The sequence below is a fragment of the Budorcas taxicolor genome, chromosome 13 (assembly GCF_023091745.1).
Source record: "Budorcas taxicolor isolate Tak-1 chromosome 13, Takin1.1, whole genome shotgun sequence".
Taxonomy (NCBI): domain Eukaryota; kingdom Metazoa; phylum Chordata; class Mammalia; order Artiodactyla; family Bovidae; genus Budorcas; species Budorcas taxicolor.
The window spans coordinates 43,129,069-43,149,791 of record NC_068922.1 but is presented as its reverse complement, the minus strand read 5'-3'; the positions used below and the strand labels follow the sequence as shown (position 1 = coordinate 43,149,791).

At 41.4% G+C, this 20,723-nt stretch overlaps 1 protein-coding gene across 1 annotated transcript; it reads right to left on the bottom strand.

Annotated features, from left to right (window-relative positions):
- Positions 1–598: 598 nt before the first annotated feature.
- LOC128058215 (dihydrodiol dehydrogenase 3-like) lies at positions 599–12,031 on the bottom strand. Its single transcript, XM_052650597.1, has 9 exons — positions 11,933–12,031; positions 8,758–8,925; positions 8,371–8,487; positions 7,061–7,138; positions 6,533–6,655; positions 5,622–5,731; positions 4,598–4,763; positions 2,663–2,745; positions 599–641 (listed from the first exon to the last, which is right to left on the bottom strand). The coding sequence occupies exons 1-9, from the start codon at positions 12,014–12,016 to the stop codon at positions 599–601; spliced, it is 972 nt and encodes a 323-aa protein (XP_052506557.1). The 5' UTR covers positions 12,017–12,031.
- Positions 12,032–20,723: the final 8,692 nt, after the last annotated feature.

Sequence of the window (20,723 nt, the reverse complement as noted above, 5' to 3'; positions counted from 1 at the left end):
TGCTAAGCATGGGCAAAAAATTAAGAAATTAAATAAAGAATATGATATGCTGCTTTATAGTAAGCAAAATATAATACTGGATTTTTAAGTCATATTTTTATTTTACCAAGATAATTATGCTAAGTTAAAAATGAGTAGAAAACCTGTAATTGAAATCTTTTCCCTTTGTAAATGAAAACACACACACATTTCTACAGTAAAATCATAAGGAAGAGGCACCAAATTTAAATATCATTAAATGGGTTAATCATAGCTTATCTTTATTCTCTATCATTTCCTTTCAACTTTCCAAACTTTCTGTAATTTGCATTTTTTAACTATCACAACACAGAGATGTTATGGGGAGGGAGGTGGGAGGGGGGTTCATGTTTGGGAACACATGTAAGAATTAAAGATTTTAAAATTAAAAAAATAAAAAACTAAAAAAAAAAAGTATTCTAACTTTGAAGCCTTTATTGTTTCATGAACTGTTTCTTTTTTTAAAGGAAAGGCAAACTTTCAAACATTCAGACATTTAAGCACCTCCACCAAGTACAAAAATCTTCTTCATAGTCCTAGAAGCAAGTAATTCTCAAAGAACCACAGTGAGAACTGAGAGTCAATATTCTTCAGAGAATGGAAACTCAGGATGATCGACACAACTGAAAGAGAAGAATGATTCATTTATTAAATCAGCCATGTTGTCATAGAGAACATTATTCTGTGAATGTGGTCAGGATGGGCTAAAACTCTAAATCTACAAACACGTCCCTCGTTCTCCCCCGACAAGTACACCTGCAGGTGCCTGCTCCGTGTGCAGAGGGTACCTGCACGTCCAGTCCCAACATTCACGTGTGATCTCCACTCCACAGTGACAGGTAGCGGGACTCAGGTTACAATTTATATGAGAGCACAAGACCTAGGGCTCACTGTGGAGGCCATTTCACACACAGGGAGAACTTCTTCGGTCCCTAGTTGATGAAAAGGTGCACAAATTAGCTGCACTTTTCCACACATCCATGGATAAGCAAATACTGAGCACTCCAAAAATACAGAGCACCTCCATTAAGGAACTTGTCATCTATAGACGAGCTAGCATGCGCACCTGAATAATCACACAGTTCAAAGTGGGATTATTACCTCTTTAATTTAGTCAAACATTGGTTATGCAGTAATTACTATTACTGCTTTTTTCATTTTTCCTTTGTTTCTACTTTTCTTTCAGAATTTGTCTTTTTCAATTTGATTGATTAAAGAGTGCATTCGGAGCAATTCCAAGTACCAGGATCCTGGCTCAGGTCATTAACTGAGCCCACAACAGAGTACAGAAAAGTAAGTATCCACCTTTTTTTCAATTATCATATCTTTTATCAGAAGCATGATAGCTGCTATAAAAACAATAGGGAGAGTTTTGAAATCTTTCACTGGAAACAAAATCTTCATTTCACCAATAATTGGTATTCCCTTCTCTCTAAACTCCCTTCCAACATCTCGTGTTTGATTAGCCCTCTGTCCCTTCAATCCTGACATCTTCCTGCAGTAATTGGGCAGCTGGAATTCAATGTTAGTGACTAATTCAAAGTCAAGAGGGTATGGGCTCCCCAGGGACCTCTGATGGACAAATGCAACACTGGTGTGAGTCTTGACTCAAGAAACCACAGAGACCCAGATAATCTTACCTGAGTATGTCCTGCTAAGCAGTCACTCACTGGAGGGTCAGTTAAGCTCAAGATCTACTTGTAATTCAGTTTTGTGAGATAACAAGGATGAAGATATGGGAGTTGTAACAGGGAAGAAAGGGCAGTGAAGCAATCGATTTGTAGGAAACAGATGGTGTCTTGGTGAAGAAATGTCCATAAGGGAGAATGTCCACCAGACCCTTAGGGGACAGGGTGGGACAGGCCCATGTGACATCACAGCACTGATGGATGTTGGCCTTTCTAGGACCTTCCTCCATTAAAAAACATCTACAATACATTTTATAGTTTTGTTGGGGTTAACATGATTGCAGGCTTCCTAGGTGGCTCAGTGGTAAAGGATCCACCTGCAAAGCAGGAGACATGGGTTTGATCCCTGAGTCAGCAAGATCCCCTGGAGAAGGAAATGGCAACTCACTTCAGTATTCTTGCCTGGGAAATCCCAGGGACAGAGGAGCCTGGCAGGCTACATCCATGGAAGACCAAGAGTTGGAAATGACTGAGTGACTAAATAACAACAACAAAACTTGAATGCAATTCATGATGGATTCATTATTATACAAAATATTATTAACATAATAATTTTCCACTGATGTAGAAAGAAATAGAGATTAAACATGTTCACAGGACCCTGAAAGAATACAGGGCTGCAGGCACTGTGCCCTCTGTGTTTCCTGAGTCCCTCAGCCTTGAGAGGAGGTACACCAGGCACAGGGATTAGGGGCACAAAGTAGTGAATTCACCAGGATGTCAACTCAGATGATTTTATTGATGGGCTGGCCTGGGCCCCATCACATTCCTCTTGGTCAGAGACAGAGCCCTGGAGGAAACCTCTGGTCTGAGGTCTGCAGGAAGCCCCTGGTTTACTCCTACTCTAGAAATCAGCACTGTTTTCCTAGATTTAAGCTTTTAAAAAGCTAAGCTCTCCTGCTGACCTGCCTGCTAAAGAAAACAGTATTTGTGGGAAACCTAGGCAAGCCACTTACAGGTGAAGATCATAGTATCTTATATTATGATTGAGGCCATCGATTGCTTTCATGTCTTCTGGAGTCAGTTCAAAGTCAAACACCTGGAAGGAAAGAAGAATCACACTGACCTCTCCCCCAAGGAGCCAGCCTCCCCTTGGGGGCTGGAGGACTTTCCAGCTGGATGGAGACAAGAAGAGGGGATAGGGAAGCATGTCTGTCCTCAGTTTCCAGATGAATAAGCTTAGGACCCTCTGCTGAGTTCTCACCTCTCCCTTCCCACACCTTCTCCTTCTCTGTCCACCTCACAAACATTACATCACATCAGCCGCTTATCTTTCCAAGTGAATTACTTGAGACAAAAAAAAAGGAATCTAAAATCATTTTTTTCCAAACACACTGCTTTTAGACACTCCTGACTTGATACTTGAACCTGAGTTGACATTAGACTGATTGCCTCTCCCCAACATACCCTAAGGGCAACAGCATTTGGCTGAAGCAATGTGGGAAGGAGGCTCCCCTGAGAAAGCCTGTTCAGCAATCTGATATCAAACTACTCATTATCTATGATTGAATCTAAAAAAACACCTTTATGTACATACATTCCTGGAGAAAGTTATGAGAGGTGTTTAAACATTAAGGAACAACAAATTATTAAAAATTCACATCATAACAAATGGAAATGGAAAGCTCAGTTTTGTAAAGAAATTCATTTTCTCCGAAGTGATCTCTTGTTTCAGTGCAACATGAACCAAAGACTTAAACACATATTCTGTTGTGGAAGTTGGTATAGTGATACTGAATTTTAAATAAGAGAAGAGCTAGTCAAAAGCAGTCAAGACATCCTTAAAACAGAAGAACGTACCATACTAAAAAGCAAAACATTTTTTACTTCAGTAACACAGTACAGAAATAGTTAAATAGACAAGAGTGGGCAGAAATGTACTTATGGACACTTGATATGTGGCAGAGTTGACAAGGAAAACGTGGAAATGGACAGTTGTTTTTGTTATTCAGTCACTTAGTATGTCCAACTCTTTGTGACCCCAAAGGAAGAGGTTTTTCTCCCCACTCACTGACTGAGAATCATATCACTGTGCTGAAAAGAAGACTAGGTTAGTTGCCTTATTCTAGCCAATAAAAACTATACAGAAAAGTCTTCAGGCTCCTCTGACAAGAGCCACATCCACCTGCTAAAGCAGAACTCCCGAGCTGCTCAGCACTGAACTGCAAATACACAAAAGAGCCCAGCCTAGAGGACAACAGCTGAGCTGAGTGCAGGCTCATTTTCAAACCACAGATTCAGATACATAAATGAACTCCGCATTAAATCCTGAAACTGGGGAGAGTTTCCTGTACAGCTAAGGGCAGAATAATGGTCTCCTACAAATACATAAAAAGAGAAACAACCTAGCTAAAGTGGACAGACAAAGTCATTAAGAGGAACTTCACAAAGACAGAAACTCAAAAAGATTAAATGTATGAAGATGAAAGCCTATTAGTATTCAGGGAAATAGTAATAAAACCACAAGGCTTTGGAAGTTAAAGAAAATTTTTGTGCCCCCAAATTCACATGTTATGGTGTTAAAAATGGAGCCTTTGAGGGAGGAGTAGGTCATGATGTCAGAGGCCTCACAAATGAGATTTCAAGAATATCATATTCATATAAGAGACTTGGGAGAGCTGTGTTTCCCCTCCAACATGTAAAGATACAAGGAGAAGCCTGTGACCTGGAGGAGAGCCCTCACCCAACTACCCGGATCCTGATCTCAGATCTACAGCTTTACAACTGTGAGAAACAAATTTAAATTTTTTCACAGCCACTCAGCCTGTAGTGTTTTGTTAGAGCAATTCAAACAGTCTAAGAAAAATCACATAATCCAATTTTATCAATTGAGAACAGAGAAACTAAGATATTTTCCTTAGGAGCCCTCTGCCCACAGCCCTGCTCGTCACCTGCATGTTCTCTTTGATCCACTTCTTGTTGTTACCCTTGGCCAGAACCACAACCCCACGTTGTATCTGGTAGCGAAGGGCAACCAGAGCTGCCGTTTTCTTGTGCTTTTGAGCAATGGCAGAGAGAACCGGGTCCTCCAGGAGAACGGGGTGGTTTGGGTTCACCCTGGAAGGAATTTCAGAAATGCTGAGGAGCTGAGACTATGCAGTTTCTAAGGAGGCTTCTCAAACAGACCAAGTAGGTCCACTCCAGACCAGTGCTTCCCAAAGTCTGGTCCAGGGACCGGCAGCATCAGTATCACTTGGGATCTTATTAGAAATACAAATTCCATGGCTGAGCTGAAGACAAACTGAATCAGAACCTCAACTGAGACTCTTCCCATTTTTTGTTTACAGAGCTCTGCAGGTGATTCAGATGCATTATTGAGTTGAGACCAGAATGCCAAATTGTGGATTATTTTCTTTAATTCTCAGGGGTTGTTTTCTTCTGCAATCAAGGGCATGAATAGAGAAACAGTAGGAGGAGCCCAGAAATTGTTTTTAAATTTCACTTTTTAAGGTATTGATAAAAATTGAGTAGTCTCAAAAATAAGACACGTTTATTTCATCATTATTTTTCTAGGATGTTCACAGAAATGCTTCAAATTGAAATGTTTTCTATCGTGATATACCAAGTAGTTACATATTATCCAAATTTTAGATATGGGCTAAGTGAGGCTTGCAACATCTGTTTTTACAAATGTGTTCATTAGTTAATAAGTAAATCATGACATCACCTTGTGTCTCTGGTCTCAACTGGGGGATTCTATATAGATTTCAGTGCAGACATTTGTTATTGATGAGTCTACAAGCTAATACAATGTAGAAAACTTGTCTGGGTGATGGGAAGATAAAAGGATTAATTTCATCCCACCCCTCTCTCCCCTCTGCCTATGAGAGATTTCCGAGTACTGTGCTATTTAAATTGTTTCATCAAATATTGAATTTCAGGGAAACTCCAGATGTCTTCATTAGGATTCAATACCATTCTTTTACTCGTTGGGATCCCAGAGCAGCATAGGCAACAAGAACGATTTCATGTGACTTGCAGAAATCCAACAGTTTGCTCTGGTTGAGATAAGGGTGACATTCCACCTGTAGAATGCCCAAAGAGAAGAGTGTCAGATTATATGCAAAGGCAATATTAATATGACAGAGAAAGACTAAAAGTTTTCAAAGGCTAAAGGAAAGAGTAGAACATTAAATGAAAACTGGAAATGCCAACATTTACAAGAAACAAAGAAAAGTGTATTTATACAGTTAATTTTATGATAGACATGGATAGGAGAACCAGTCCAATACTGAGTAATCAAAAGCTGTGCTCTACATTTCAGTAGATGTTCTTGAGTAACTATTTCATAAATTACTAGTATCACCTTGAGCCTTTAACTTCACCCTCTAACCTGGATGATTTTCATCACCTCCAACACATTCTTCTGAACTATGCTCCCTGTTTAAGACTCATAAATGCTGAGACAACTAGACCAAGAATTCAGACATCAGAACCCCACACAAACCCTTAAAATCCATCTCAGCTGTTTTGACTCTTTATTAATTTACTTCTGATTCCATGTTTTTATCATCTTCCTTCCTGTATGCAGTTCTCTTCAGGGCACACTTCCCTCCATCTGTTCATCCTTCCATCTCAGGGAAATGCCTCCTTCCTCTAGTTCTGAGTTCTACCCACAGTTTAGAAGAGAGGCATCTCACCTTTTCCAGCCAGATGTTTGTAAATAGAGATACTGTTATGGATTCTATTCACACCATCCAGAGAGGCTCTGCTCTCTAGAATCCTCTGACCCACAAAGGTCAGATGAACATGAGGAGAGAACAGACAGACATCAGGGCAAGAAGGAGGTTGTGAAGAGCAGGAGGGAGAGGAGCCGAGCTGCTCACCTGGTTGCAGACGGGCTTGTACTTGAGCCCTGGCTTGTTCAGGATCTTCTCCAGCTGCTTGTGGTTGAAGTTGGACACCCCGATGGACTTGGTCAGCCCTGCATCCTTACACTTTTCCAGGGCCTGGGAGGGAGGAGTGGTGAATAGTCATGAACAGTCATTTGGAATGGGCAATAGAATAAGAATAAATGCTGAAAAACATCAGTAATCACACTCATCCATCATGAATTACCCTTGACTATCAAGAAGAAAACTCAGGAAGAAGGTCATGATTTCCTCACCTTAGAAAAACTCCAGAGAAGATATATCACATGGAAGGAAAAAGATACCTGTCTACACTGTCCCAAATTCTCCTCCTCCATTCCTCTCTGTGAACATTTCAGCAATGGTTTCCTCGCCACAACCCCAGCATTCATGCCCTTAGATTCATGAACTGCTGAGTCTGATGGTCCACAGCCCATTCTCACAGGTGGAAGAAATGAAGGAGGTTCCCCCTCTTCTGGCTGGTTCTCTCCTCCATGGACTCACCTCCCATGTGCGACAGAAATCCACTGAGTCAAATATCAGTTTTCCATTTTCATCTTTGGGGTATAATTCCTCCCCTGGCTGGATAGAAGCACTCATTTTAGACATGTCACAAAATAATTTCTCTGCATTTACAGGCTGCTCGGCACCAGGGAGTAAACCTCTATCAGGTAGCTTCACAGATTTCTAAATATTAATATTTGCAAAGTGATTTGCACATATGGAGTTGTCAGCAATACCTTTAGTAAGGAGGACTATTCCAATCTCTTACACTCAATATATGTTGTAATAAATACAATTTTTCTAGGTCCTAAAAGGGACTCACAGTGACTTCTCTGAATTTTGTCTGCTCCTTGTACTTGCCAATTTTGAAATGCCCTTTTGGGCTGGGAATGTCAGTAAGTTACATGGCATGATTTCCAGAATAAACTTTGCAGTCTTCATATGGCTAGATATCAGACTTCCTTCTTCATCTGAGCATCAGGTGCCCTAGGGCAGGCATGTGAACCAGCAAGGCTATCTTTAGGTGGATATGGAGTGTGGACGATCCACACATTTTCTCAAATATTCATGACCATGAGCCTTGAACTGCCCCCAAGGTCATATTTGCCTCCAGTGGTAGATGTTCAGTAAAAAATAAAGTAAATCATGAGTAGTGTCTGATAAGGGATAGAAGAAAGGAGACATTTCTGAACACTGCTGAAAATCCTCAAAACTCTCTGTGTCTGGGACTTGCCATCTACATAGTCCACTAAGTGATTTTGCATTACATAGCTTGAGTTTATTTCTGTAACTTGAAACCAAGAGTTCTAAGTAAACCACCATTCTTAATGGCTAAGTGCAGTCTACAAACCTCATCATGAAGACAGGCAAGAGTGTAGGTCATGTCTCCCAACTTCCTATACAGTTAAGAGATTTGACTCACCCAGAGGAAGCACCACCAAATCTCCTCAACTTGAAAGAGTAAAAGACAAGATTAACTCATCATGTTCAATGTAAGGCAGTGTCATGCTCACCACAGCTGCACCAAACTCTTGGTTCATGAAATCCCCAGACACTCAGGAGTCGTAACAAGGACTGTGTGCAGAACTGGCTGATTTCTATTTCCTTTAGTTTTTCAGGCAGAGCCTCAGATTATTAACTCCTTTCAAAAAACTCAGTAAAAAAAATCACAAAGGATTATTTGGGGGATTCTACTCTAGTGTAATCATCCTTTCAACCTACTAAGAAAAATCTTTCTCCAACTATCCATGCAAATTGATACGCATTCTAACACAAGATATAACATTGACGTGATCACACAAATTTCTAACCTTCAGAGCCAGCGGATAATGCATAATATAGAGATCGACATAGTCCAGTTGAAGACTTTTCAATGACTTTTCCAAGGCTGGTCGGACTAACTCTGGTCGAAGGGAAGTTAACCAAAGCTGCAGAAGTTAAAGAATGAAAGTTGCATTAATAATACACGAGGTAATTTTTTTTGAGGCTTGTGGGATATTACTTCACCAAGGATGGAATCCCAGCTCCTGGCAGTAAAGCACCAAGCCTTAAACACTGAACCACCAGGGAACTCTAATACTGACGGAATATACAAATAAGCATAGTTCCCCAAACAACCCCACCAAAGGATCCTGTTATGTAATTGTCACCTGGGCACAATCACTTGCACCCGTGCACACACACAACACACACAGTACCTTTGAAGTGCAGAATATGTCTTCTCTCTTCACAGTGCCATCTGCAATCTTGCTTCGAATGGCCTGGCCAACCTCCTCTTCGTTTCGGTAGGCATGAGCACAGTCAATATGGCGGAACCCAATCTCTATAGCGAATGGGGTGAATTCCAGAGCATCCCTCTTAGCAACCTACATAAGCAACAAAGGTACAAGTTGAATACCCACATAAGATATTGCTAGGCACAAGCTTTGATCTTCCCAAGAGTCAACTTTTTTCTGTGTCTTTGGTTAGTTCTGTATGTATAGTGATGAACCCATAACAGTTTCCCTTAACATTCCTAATAAGTAATTAAATGAACACTAGCCAGGAACCCTTCAACTTCAGGTGATCAGTGGCTGACTGTTGGTATCAGAGGATGGCAAAACCACCTTTAGGTTCAGTGACTTGATGAAAGAACCCAAAGGACTCAACAGAATGTTGTAGTCATGAATATGATTTATAATGGGAGGTGTTCGAAGCAAAAGGAGCAAAGTTACAAGGTGCCTGGTAAAAGTACCAAGAACCAAGGTGAAAGCTTCTGAGACTTCTACCTACCAGTGAAGCCACACAGAATACACCCAAAAACATACCAAAAAAAAAAAGCTGTATCTTTTCAAGGTGTACAATGTGATATTCTCATATAAGTTATTGTTGTTATTCACTTGCTCAGTCATGTCTGACTCTTTGCAACCCCATGGACTGCAGCACTCCAGGTTTCCCTGTTCTTCACCATCTCCCAGAGTTTGCCCAAACTCATGTCCTTTGAGCCAATGATGCCATCAAACCATCTCATTCTCTGTCCCCTCCTTCTCCTCTTGCTCTAAATCTTTCCCAGATTCAGGGTGTTTTCCCATGAGTTGTCACTAGCATCAAGTAGCCAAAGTGTTGGAGCTTCAGCTTTAGCATCAGTCATTCCAAGGAATATTCAGGGTTGATTTCCTTTAGGACAGACTAGTTTGATCTGCTGGCTGTCCAAAGGACTCTCAAGAGTCTTCTCCAACATCACTGATCAAATGCATCAATTCTTTGGTGCACAGCCTTCTTTATGGTCCAGCACTTACATCCATACACGAACATGACTACTGGAAAAACCATAGCTTTGACAATATGTACCTCTGTGGGCAAAGTAATGTTTCTGCTTTTTAATACGCTGTCCAAGTTTGTTATAGCTTTTCTTCCAAGGAACAATGTCTTTTAATTTTCTGGCTACACACCATTCACAGTAATTTTGGAGACAAAAAAAAATAGTCTGTCACTGTTTCCATTGTTTCCCCATCTATTTGCCATAAAGTTATGGGACAGGATGCAATGATCATAGCTTTTCAAACGCGGAGTTGTAAGCCAGGTTTTTCACTCTCCACTTTCACCTTCTTCAAGAGGCTATTTAATTCCTCTTCACTTTCTGCCATTATGGTGGTGTTGTTTGCACATCTGTGGTTACTGATATTTCTCACGGCAGTCTTGATGCCAGCTTGAGCTTCATCCAGCCTGGCATTTCTCAGGATTGTACTTACTCATATAAGTATCCATTCTTAATAATTACCACAAGCAAGCTAGTTAACACCATCACCTCACATGGCTACCTTTTAGAAGTGCTTGTAAGAAGATATAGATCTAGTCTCTACAAAATCTCAAGAGATAGCCCATTATTTTTAACTATAGTCAACTTGCTGTACATCAGGTCTCCAGAATTATGCCTCTTACAACAGAAGGTTGTACCCTTGATCAACATCTTTCCATTTTTCCCAGGCTTGTCACCAGCTTCTGGTCACCATAACGCTACTCTCCCTTCTATGAGTACCACCATTTTAGATTCCACCTACAAAGAGATCATGCAGTATTTGTCTTTCTATTTCTGGCTTACTTCACTTGTGATTGCAAATGGACTAACTTTGTCTTCAGTGCTCAATACTATTCCATTTCTTTTTATGTGATTCAGAATCTTTCCCATTTCAAGGAGGTAGATAATTGGGGTAACAGACTTCTGCTGGGTCTAGTTCTGGTTTTTCTTAAATGCATGGACATTTGGGGATGGGCTTCCCCGGTGGCTCAGACAGTATAGAATCTGCCTGCAATGCAGGAGACCTGGGTTCGATCCCCAGGATAGGAGATCCCCTGGAGAAGGGAAAGGCTACCCACTCCAGTACTCTCGCCTGGAGAATTCCACAGACTATACAGTCCATGGGATCACAAAGAGTCAGACACGACTGAGTGATGTTCACTTTCAGGGATGTACCTGGGAATGAGCCCATGAGCTTCAGTAACAGCCCTTTCCTCTTCCTCTCCTCAATCCAATGTGCTCTATGAAGTAAACAAGTTCTGTCTTCTATCTGCAAAGTGTCTCTTAATAATTTTTCCATTTTATAAATTAGAATAGTGAGCCTCAAAGTATAAGTCCAGTCCCTTGTCACATCTACTCTAAAGACAAGATAGACAGCAAACTTTCTGGCTTCCAGTCTAGAGACTTGTCCACTAACCCCTCTTATGACCAAGCACTGCAGACCATACTTTAATAAAAACACACTACAAAACCCCAGGATACATTACAAAACCTGGCCTGTAAGATTGTATCTTATCCACTCAAGTGATACTAAGGTTCCCATCAGAAGAAGTTTCCAAGCAGAAACAGAAGCACAAGGCAAAATGCAGCTGGAGTGCTTCTTGCCTGGCACCAAGCAGATATCCCACAGTAGAAAAGCAATTCTCTCCCATTAGTTTTCAGTCACCTCATCTTCAGGACCTTCCACCTCAAATACCTCTCTGGGTCATGTATTATTGGAAGCAGGAAAGAGCTCTTGAACTAATAAAACATACATAAAAACCTTGCAACTGCAGTCACCCACAAAGGAAAGCAGCTGACAGTCAGTGATCTTGACAGCCGAGTCTCACCTCTTCTGCCAAGCTGGGAAAGAGATGGAAAGTGGAGGGGAACCCAGACCCAGAGTAATCTACAGGTGAGCACAGTTTCATAACCCTGAGGCAGAGTGAAGACTGAATGCTCTCTCCTCTTTCATAGGGCATCATTCTGGCCTGGTTAGTGGAATGATGTGATCCTCCCAGAGTCACACAGGAGCTCAGTGCTTGACAACCCAAGTCCCTTTCACTCATGTTAAATCCACTACTATTTATATCTCAACCTACAACTGCTACTGTTACCTCCGGAGGTGCATAGGTTCCAAATCCCAGGACAGGAATGAAGTGGCTGTCATTAAGTTTCACTCTCTGGCTTTTGGGATCCATTGCCTATTTCTCCTTGGAGTAAGCAGACTGAGGATTTTCTTCTTTGTTCACAGGTTAGGAATAACAGGAAGGTAACACCCCACCTGCACCATCCAATGTTAACAGATATATTGCAGGAGAAGCATGATTAAACCAGTTTCCATTGAGTAAGAACAGGATTGAAATCAATTAGCTTGTTTGCTTTTTTCTTTTTTTAGCAGTAAAACACTATTATATAATGATGATATGTGCTGAATAATTATTGACTATATTTTAGACTAGAAACTTCCACAAGAGCAATAGTTTTTATTTTTCTATTACAAAGCCAATCTCGATGAAACATCAGTTGAAACAACAGTCTTACAGTACAAACATACACAAAAACACCAATCACACAGTCCAAAAGTGTTTAATAAGCATTTTTTAAAATGTTAATCTTTAATGAAGAATCAAAACTTCAAATGAAAATAAATTTGCCTTTTTACATTTTCCACCAGCAAAATTATTATGCTTTACAGACCTGACTGGTGAAATCCTGAACATGATATGGAAACCAGACTTTGGCCAAAGCGCTTATTGGAGGTTAATTATTAATAGTTTTAAGATATCATGTGCAGTGTGCAAATTCTGAGTGTTCATACCTTGTACTTAGTTATATAACTCTAATAGTACTCTTATATGTAACTGACACATATTTTACATAATTTATTAACTGTTCCACATTATTCATAAAGAAAAACCTATAAACAAATTGAAATACACAAATTTGGAAAGAGTAATGGAAATTGTGATGCACTTATAGACAGGGATATTGTGAAGACAAATAAAATTTAAATGTGTTGTGATGTCAGCAAATGGTGAGATGGGAGGATGGAAATCTCCCATGGAAAGACAAGAAAGAGAAGGCAGCTGAAAAACCTCATAGGAGCTCTGGAAAACAGTCACACAAAGATCTATAGCCAAAAAAAAGTGAACAGACAACTAGGAAAAATCCAGAACAGAATTACAGAAAATTTCATCATATATTACTCACCTGTACCCTCCTCCTGCCTGGGGCAGTGCAGTCTTGATCAGTTCCAGTTGCCTCCCTCAAACCAGAATGATCAGAAAAAAACGTATGTGCAATGTTCCAACCTACCTGGGGACTGGCTGGAGACTGGTGTCTGTTCTACTTAACTCTAAACTTAAACTGAAGAGCAGCTGGAGTGGTTATTACAGCTACAGGAGGAATATATATATATATATATATATATATATATATATATATATATATATACATATACATACATACATACAGGGACTCAAGGACAAAGGAATAAAGGTGGAGACATAGATTAGACCATGTATTAATAGAATCCTGAATAGGACTGGGGTGTGGCTTTGGGGGACACAGGGCATTCAAAAAACAGTCATAAATTTACCAGAATCAGAAAGCAAGTCTCGGGCCAGGCACAATGATGAATCAGAAATGACTGAGACCCCCTTAGCTTTCTTGTTGGGCTGATCCCATGACTAGGAGCATGATGAGCAAACTAATGAAGAAGTCATGACAAGAAACAAATCTACCAAGAGCAAATTTTTACCTGCTGTTTCAAGTACCCAATGATGAACACAAACAACACAGGAATACACACACACACAGAGCAACACAAACAGGAACATACACACACACATCTGGATGGGGCAGTGCACACTTATAAGGGATGGAATGAGTTTGGACCCAGCCATCAGAGTTCTGCTCCAGCACCTTGGGACTCACACCGTCCAGTAGGGTGGGTACACCCAGTGAGCACAGAAGCCTCTGCTCACACTTGGCTCTGGTGTAACCTCTCTCTCTCCTCCCACCAAGCTGCCAGCATGCCCTAGGGAAGGGGTGACCCTGCCAACATCAGCTCCAGCTCTGCCCCCAGATCCTCCAGGCACAAAGACTGCACAGGAACCTGTCCACACATGGACACCCCTGCAAGACCAGAACAAGTTTTTCACCTAATTTCATAGGGATGCTTCCTTGGTGGCTCAGCTGGTAAAGACTCTGCCTGCAGTTTGGGAGACCTGGATCGATCTCTGGCTTGGGAAGATCCCCTGGAGAAGGGAACAGCTACCCACTCGAGTATTCTGTCTTGGAGAATTCCATGGACTGTACAGTCCATGCGGTCACAAAGAGTCAGACCCGATTGAGCAACTTTCACTTCACAGGGAGAGAGCAAGTTAATGAGAAGAGAGAGGAATTTGTGTTAAATGAAACATTAAGAATAAACGCCAGAGAAAAAATCAGCTATGAGATAGACATTGATAGTTTACCGATATAATTTACCGGAATGGAGAAACATAAGAAGAATGCTACCTTAACTAGGGAATGGAACATACTAACATTCACAGTGTAGGGGTTCCAGAAGCAGAAGAGAGGAGGAAAGGGGCAGAAAATGTATCTGATGAAAGTATGGCTAAAATTTTCTTAACCTAGGACTTCCCTGGAGGTCCAGTGGTAAGGACTCTGTGCTTTCACTGCACGGGGCACAGGTTCTGAACCTGGTCGGGAAACTACTTACCAAAGGTTATTAAAATCATGAGATGGGGGGATATTGCTGGATTACCTTGATCACGCTGGTATATTCACAGAGTCCTTATACGTGGGACCTGGGAGGGCTGTAGTCGAAGAGAAGGTGGGAAGATAGGAGCATTAGACAAGAGAGTCAAAGACACTATGGGCTGTCTCTGAAGATGTTGGAAGAGTGTCCAAGACAGAAAACGAAGTGTTCGCTTGTTGTACAGTGACATAATCACGTATAACTCTTTGCACCCCATGGACTATAACACACAAGGATTCCCTATCCTTCACTATCTCCTGGGGTTTGCTCTAGCTCATGTCCATTGAGTCAATGATGCCATCAAACCAGCTCATCCTCTGTCGCACCCTTCTCCTCCTGCCCTCAGTCTTTCTAGCATCAGGGTCTTTTCCAATGAATCAGCTCTTTGCACTAGGGTGAAAAATATTGGAGCTTCAGCTTCAGCATCAGTCCTTCCAATGAACATTCAAGGTTGTTTTCCTGTAGGGTTGACTGCTTTGTTCTCCTTGCTGTTGAGGGACTGAATCTTCTCCAACACCACCATTCAAAAACATCAAATCTCCGGCCTTCTTTACGGTCCAACTCTCACATCTACATGACTACTGAAAAAACCATAAATTTGACTATATGAAACTTGGTGGGCAAAGTGATGTCTCTGCTTAATACGTTGTCTAGGTGTGTCATAGATTTTTTTTTCCAAGGACCAAGTGTCTTAATTTCCTGGCTGCAGTCATGGTTCACAGCGATTTTGGAGCCCAAGAAAATAAAGTCTGTCACTGTTTCCATTTTTTCCCCATCTATTTGTCATAAAGTGATGGAACTGGATAGGCTTCCAGGTGGCACTACTGGTAAAGAATCTGCCAATGCAGGAGACATAGTGACATGGGTTCTACACCTGGGTCAGGAAGATCCCCTGAAGGAGGGCATGGCAACCCACACCAGTATTCTTGCTCAAGGAATCCCATGGACACTGGAGCCTGGTCAGTTACAGTCCATAGGGTCACAAAGAGTTGGACATAACTGAAGCGTCTTAGCATGCACTAACGCACGATGTGACTGATTGCAATGATCTTTTTTTCTTGAATGCTAAAATTTAAGCCAGGTTTTTTATTCTCCTCTCTCACCTTCATCAAGAGGCTGTTTAGTTCCTTTTCACTTTCTGCCTGAAATGTGGAGTTATCTGCATAACTGAAGTTATTGATATTTCTCCCATCAATCTTGATTCCAGCCTGTGATTCATCCAACCCTGCACTTGGCTTGATGTACTCCACATATAAGTCAAATATGCAGGGTGGCAATATACAGCCTCGACATATTCTTTTCCCAATCTTAAACCAGTTTATTGTTCCATGTCTGGTTCTAACTTTTGCTTCTTGACCTGCATACAGGTTTCTCAGGAGGCAGGTAAGGTTTTCTGTTATTCCTATCTCTTTAAGAATTTTCTACAGTTTGTTGTGATCCACACAGTCAAAGACTTTAAAGTAGTCATGGAAGCAGAAGTAGATGTTTTTATGGAATTCCCTTGCTTTTCTATGATCCAAGAGATATTGGCAATTTGATCATTGCTTCCTCCACTTTTTCTAAATCCAACTTGTAAAAGTTCTCAGTTCACATATTGCTAAAGTCTAGCTTGAAGGATTTTGAGCATTACTTTGCTAGCATGTGAAATGAGTGCAACTTGCAGTAGTTTGAACATACTTTGGCATTGCCCTTTTTGTGATTGGAATAAAAACTGACTTTTTCCAGTCCTGTGGTCACTGCTTTGCTTTCCAAATTTGCTGGCATATTGAGTGCAGCACTTTAACAGCATCATCCTTTAGGATTTGAAATAGCTCAGATAGAATTCCATCATGTCCATTAACTTTGTTCATAGTAATGCTTCCTTGGGCTGACTAGACTTCACACTCCAGGATTCTGGCTAGAGCTAAGTGACCACACCATCATGGTTATCCAGGTCATTAAGACCTTTTCTGTACAGTTCTTCTGGGTATTCTTGCACCTCTTTTTAATCTCCTCTGCTTTTATTAGGTCCTTACCATTTTTTTTCCTTTATTGTCCTCATCTTTAATGAAAAGTTTCCTTGGTATCTCTAATTTTCTTGAAGAGACATCTAGTCTTTCCCATTCTATTGTTTTAGTCTATTTCTTTGCATTGTTCACTTAAGAAGGCTTTCTTTTCTCTCCTTGCTATTCCTTGGACCTCTGCACTCAGTTGGGTATATCTTTCCCTTACTCATTTCCTTTCCCATTTCCTCTTTCCTCAGCTATTTGCAAGGTCTCCTCAGACAGCCATTTTGCCTTCTTGCATTTCTTTTTCTTTGGGATGGTTTGGTCAGCACCTCCTATACAGTGTTACAAATGTCATCCAGTTTCAGGCACTCTATCAATTTAATCCCTTGAGTCTATTAATCATTTCTATTATATCATCATAAGGGATTTTATTTAGGTCATATGTGAATGGTCTAGTGATTTTCCTACTACAGGGGAGGAATACAGGCCCACTTATCAACAGAAAATTGGATAAAAGATTTACTGAGCATGACACTGCCTACCAGAGTAAGACTCAGTATTCCCCACAGTCAGTCCCTCCCATCAGGAAGCTTGAAAATCCATCACATGGCAGACAGAGGAGCAAGAATTTCAATCCTATGGCCCTCAGAATGAAAACCACAATCACAGAAAACTAACCAAAATGATCACATGGGATCACAGTCTTCTGTAACTCATGAAACTATGAGTCATGCCATACCGGGCCACCCAAGATGGGCGAGTCATGGTGGAGAGTTCCGGCAAAATGTGGTTCTGTAGAGAAGGCAATGGAAAACTACTTTAGCATTCTGCTGTGAGAACACCACAATGAAAAGGCCAAAAAGATATGACACTGAAGGATGAACTCCCCAGGTCAGTTAGGTGCCCAATGTGCTACTAGGGAAGAGGGAGAAATGGCACCAGAAACAATCAAGAGGCTGTGCCAAAGCAGAATTAATGCCCAGGTGTAGAGGTATCTGTTGGTGAAAGTAAAGTCTGATGCTGTAAAGAATAATATTGCATAGGAACCTGGAGCATTAGGTCTCTAATCCAGATAAACTGGATGTGGACAAACAGGAGATTGCAAGAGGAAACACAGACTTTGTAGGAATCAGTGAACTAAAATGGACAGAGATGGGCAAATTTAATTCAGATGAGCATTATATCTACTACTGTGGGCAAGAATCCCTTAGAATAAAAGGAGAAGCCCTCTTAGTCAAAAAAGATTCCAAAATGCAGTACTTGGGTACAATCTCAAAAATGACAGAATGATCTTGGTTCACTTCCAAGGGAAATCATTCAACATCACAGTAATCAAATTCTATGCCCCAACCACAAATGCTGAAGAAGCTGAAGTTGAAAGGTTCTGTGAAGACCTACAAGACCTTCTAGAACTAACCAAAAAAAAGATGTCCTTTTCATCATAGGGAGCTGAAATCCAAAAGTAGGAAGTTAAGAGATACTTGGATTAACAGGCAAGGTTGGCTTTGGAGTACAAACAACACAGGGCAAAGGCTAACAGAGTTCTGTCAAGAGAACACTCTAGTCATAGCATACAACCTCTTCCAACAACACAAGACTTGTTCTCTAGGGGCTGGAAAAGGTGATAAACTAGGTTGCCCCCTACAATTTCCAGAAAAGAATGCAGGCCTGCTGGCCTCTGATTTTAGCCTCTATTGATTTCAAATTTCTGACCTCCACAAATGTAAAATAATAAATAGTGTGTCGAGCCACAAAATTTTGGGCCATTTGTTGGAGCAGAAGAATTAACTAATACGGACGTGGTTCAAGTCAACTCACCTCCATCTGCTGCATCATAGGTTTTCGTCTCTCTGCTGGATCGCTCCTCTGACCTCAGAGCTAGTTGGTCATCTCCCCCAACTGGGAGCCTTTTCCACTTTCTTCAGCAACTGCCCAGTTCCATGGTCCTCAATACAGCAAAGTCTTTGAAAACTGTGTATACTCTGTCTATCATTGGTCTCTTCATGCCATTTCTTGAACCCACTCTACTCAGGGTTTGTCTGAGTATGTGTATGTGTATAGCTACCAGTATTGTTCAATACACTCGGTATTCTTGCCTGGAGAACCCCCTGATAGAAAAGCCTGGCAGGCCACAGTCCACAGGGTCACAGAGAGTTGGACACGACCAAAGGGACCCCATATGCATAGATACAGACTTTTTTTTGCCTGTGACAGCTCTGCCCCACTGAAGGTTGTGCATGAAGGTGGCAGCACTGCTTGGGTTGTGGGGACCATGATGGCACCAAGTGTGCAGGGATACGGACTGCCTCAGCCACTGGAGTATTGGGCCTATCAGAGTCCTTTTTCAAGCCTCTGGTACCTGACGATCAGAAGGCCACTTCGGCTAGTCTTTGTCCATATCTCTGCCCGTTCAGGCGCTTAGAGGGCTCCCTTGCCGGGGTCCTTCTCTGTTGTTCTATGCATCAGACACATAGAAGTCCCTCTCCCAGTGACCTCCTTCCTGCCCCGGGCTGGGGTCCTACTCTGTAGATCAGCACATGAGGCACTTAATAAAGCACTCCGGGTGGGGTCCTCCTCTGTAGTTTCCTGCCTTAGGAGCTCGATGGGTCAGCCTCTCTATTGTGCAGCTGTCCATGCTGGTGTGTGGGAAGAGAGGCTATGGTGATGGCTCCAACCCCTATGCGTGACTTGGCATTTCCCACCACAGTCTCCTCCCTCACATTCCTTCATCTGTCTCTCCACAGCAGCCCTTGCCCTGGGATTGTTCCACAATCCCTAAGCTCCAGCTCCCAGCCACTGCGCCTTCTAGGGGACTTGCATCCCTGTCCGGGGTGTGTATGGCTGCGGCAAGAACTGTCTGATTCTCATTCTATTCAGGCTGCCACAGATCAACTGTTTCACACTCAGCCTTATGTTTCTCCTCTGACTCAGACAATTGCCCCACTGTGGAGACTGGATCCCTGCTTCAGTTCCCCCACACGGTGAGGGCAGGTCCAGTCCTACTAACACTCCAGTTTTTCCCTCTAGTTCCTTTGTCCTACAGAGTTTTGTGTGGTTCCATATATTCTTTTCCGCTGATCCGGTCCTCCTGTCCGCTCTCAGCTGGTGTTCTGTATGCACTTCCGTGTCTGAAGGTGTATTCCTGATGTATCCGAGGAGAGAGATGTACTCCACGTCCACCTACTCATCCGCCATTTTGTTCCTCTACAGAGTGACTTTTTTAAAACATCGGCTCATGTAACTACCATGCTCAAAACCCAAAATGTAATTCTCCATTTCTCTCAGAGTAAAGTCCTGTCAAAATCTACATGACACAGACCCCCTGGCCCCACTGGCTCTCTGGCCTTCTCTTCAACTCCTCTCTCCCCACCTCACTAAACTCCACCCACATCAGCTGACTTGCTGGCCTTTAAATGTTACATGAATACTCCTACTTCCTTGACTAGCATTTTCTGTTCCAGAGAAATGCAGGGAGCACTATCACTATGTTTCAAGGCTCTTTCTTGTACAAATGAGAAGTTGTGTGGGATGAAGTGTAGTTGGCTCCTCTGCCCAACAGCTGTACAGAAATGGAAGAGATTGTGTAGAAATATCTCCTACAGGCACTTGCCCATTTCTAACAGCTAAATACTCTTGATTCTGTTCACAGTTTCAGCCTCCACTGGACTATCAAGTCAAGAGTTTCTCATTTTTATTAATGTCTATTGATAAAACAATTTCTAGGCAGACAATTAAGAAATTAAATGAATAAGATTTGCAGCCTTATAGTAAGCAAAATATAATGCTGGATTTGTAAATGGTATTTTTAGCTTACCAAGATAATTATGTTAAGCTAAAAAATAAGTGTACATTCTGTAGATTGAAGAGTCTTTCCCTTTGTAAATAAAAACTCACATTTGTATAGTAAAGTGCACCAAAGTATTATTAAAATGGTTAACCACAGCTTATTTTTATTTTCAATCCTTTGCCTTCTATTTCCTAATTTTCTGTAATTTGTATGTATTACCTTAATTATCAGAAAAATAGAAGTATTCTTACTTTGAAGTTTTTATTGTTTCATAAAGTGTTAAATGTTTTAAAAAGAAAAGCAAGCTTTCAAAATTTCAGACACTTCATTTAAGCACCTTAACAATTACAAAAATCTTCACTGCC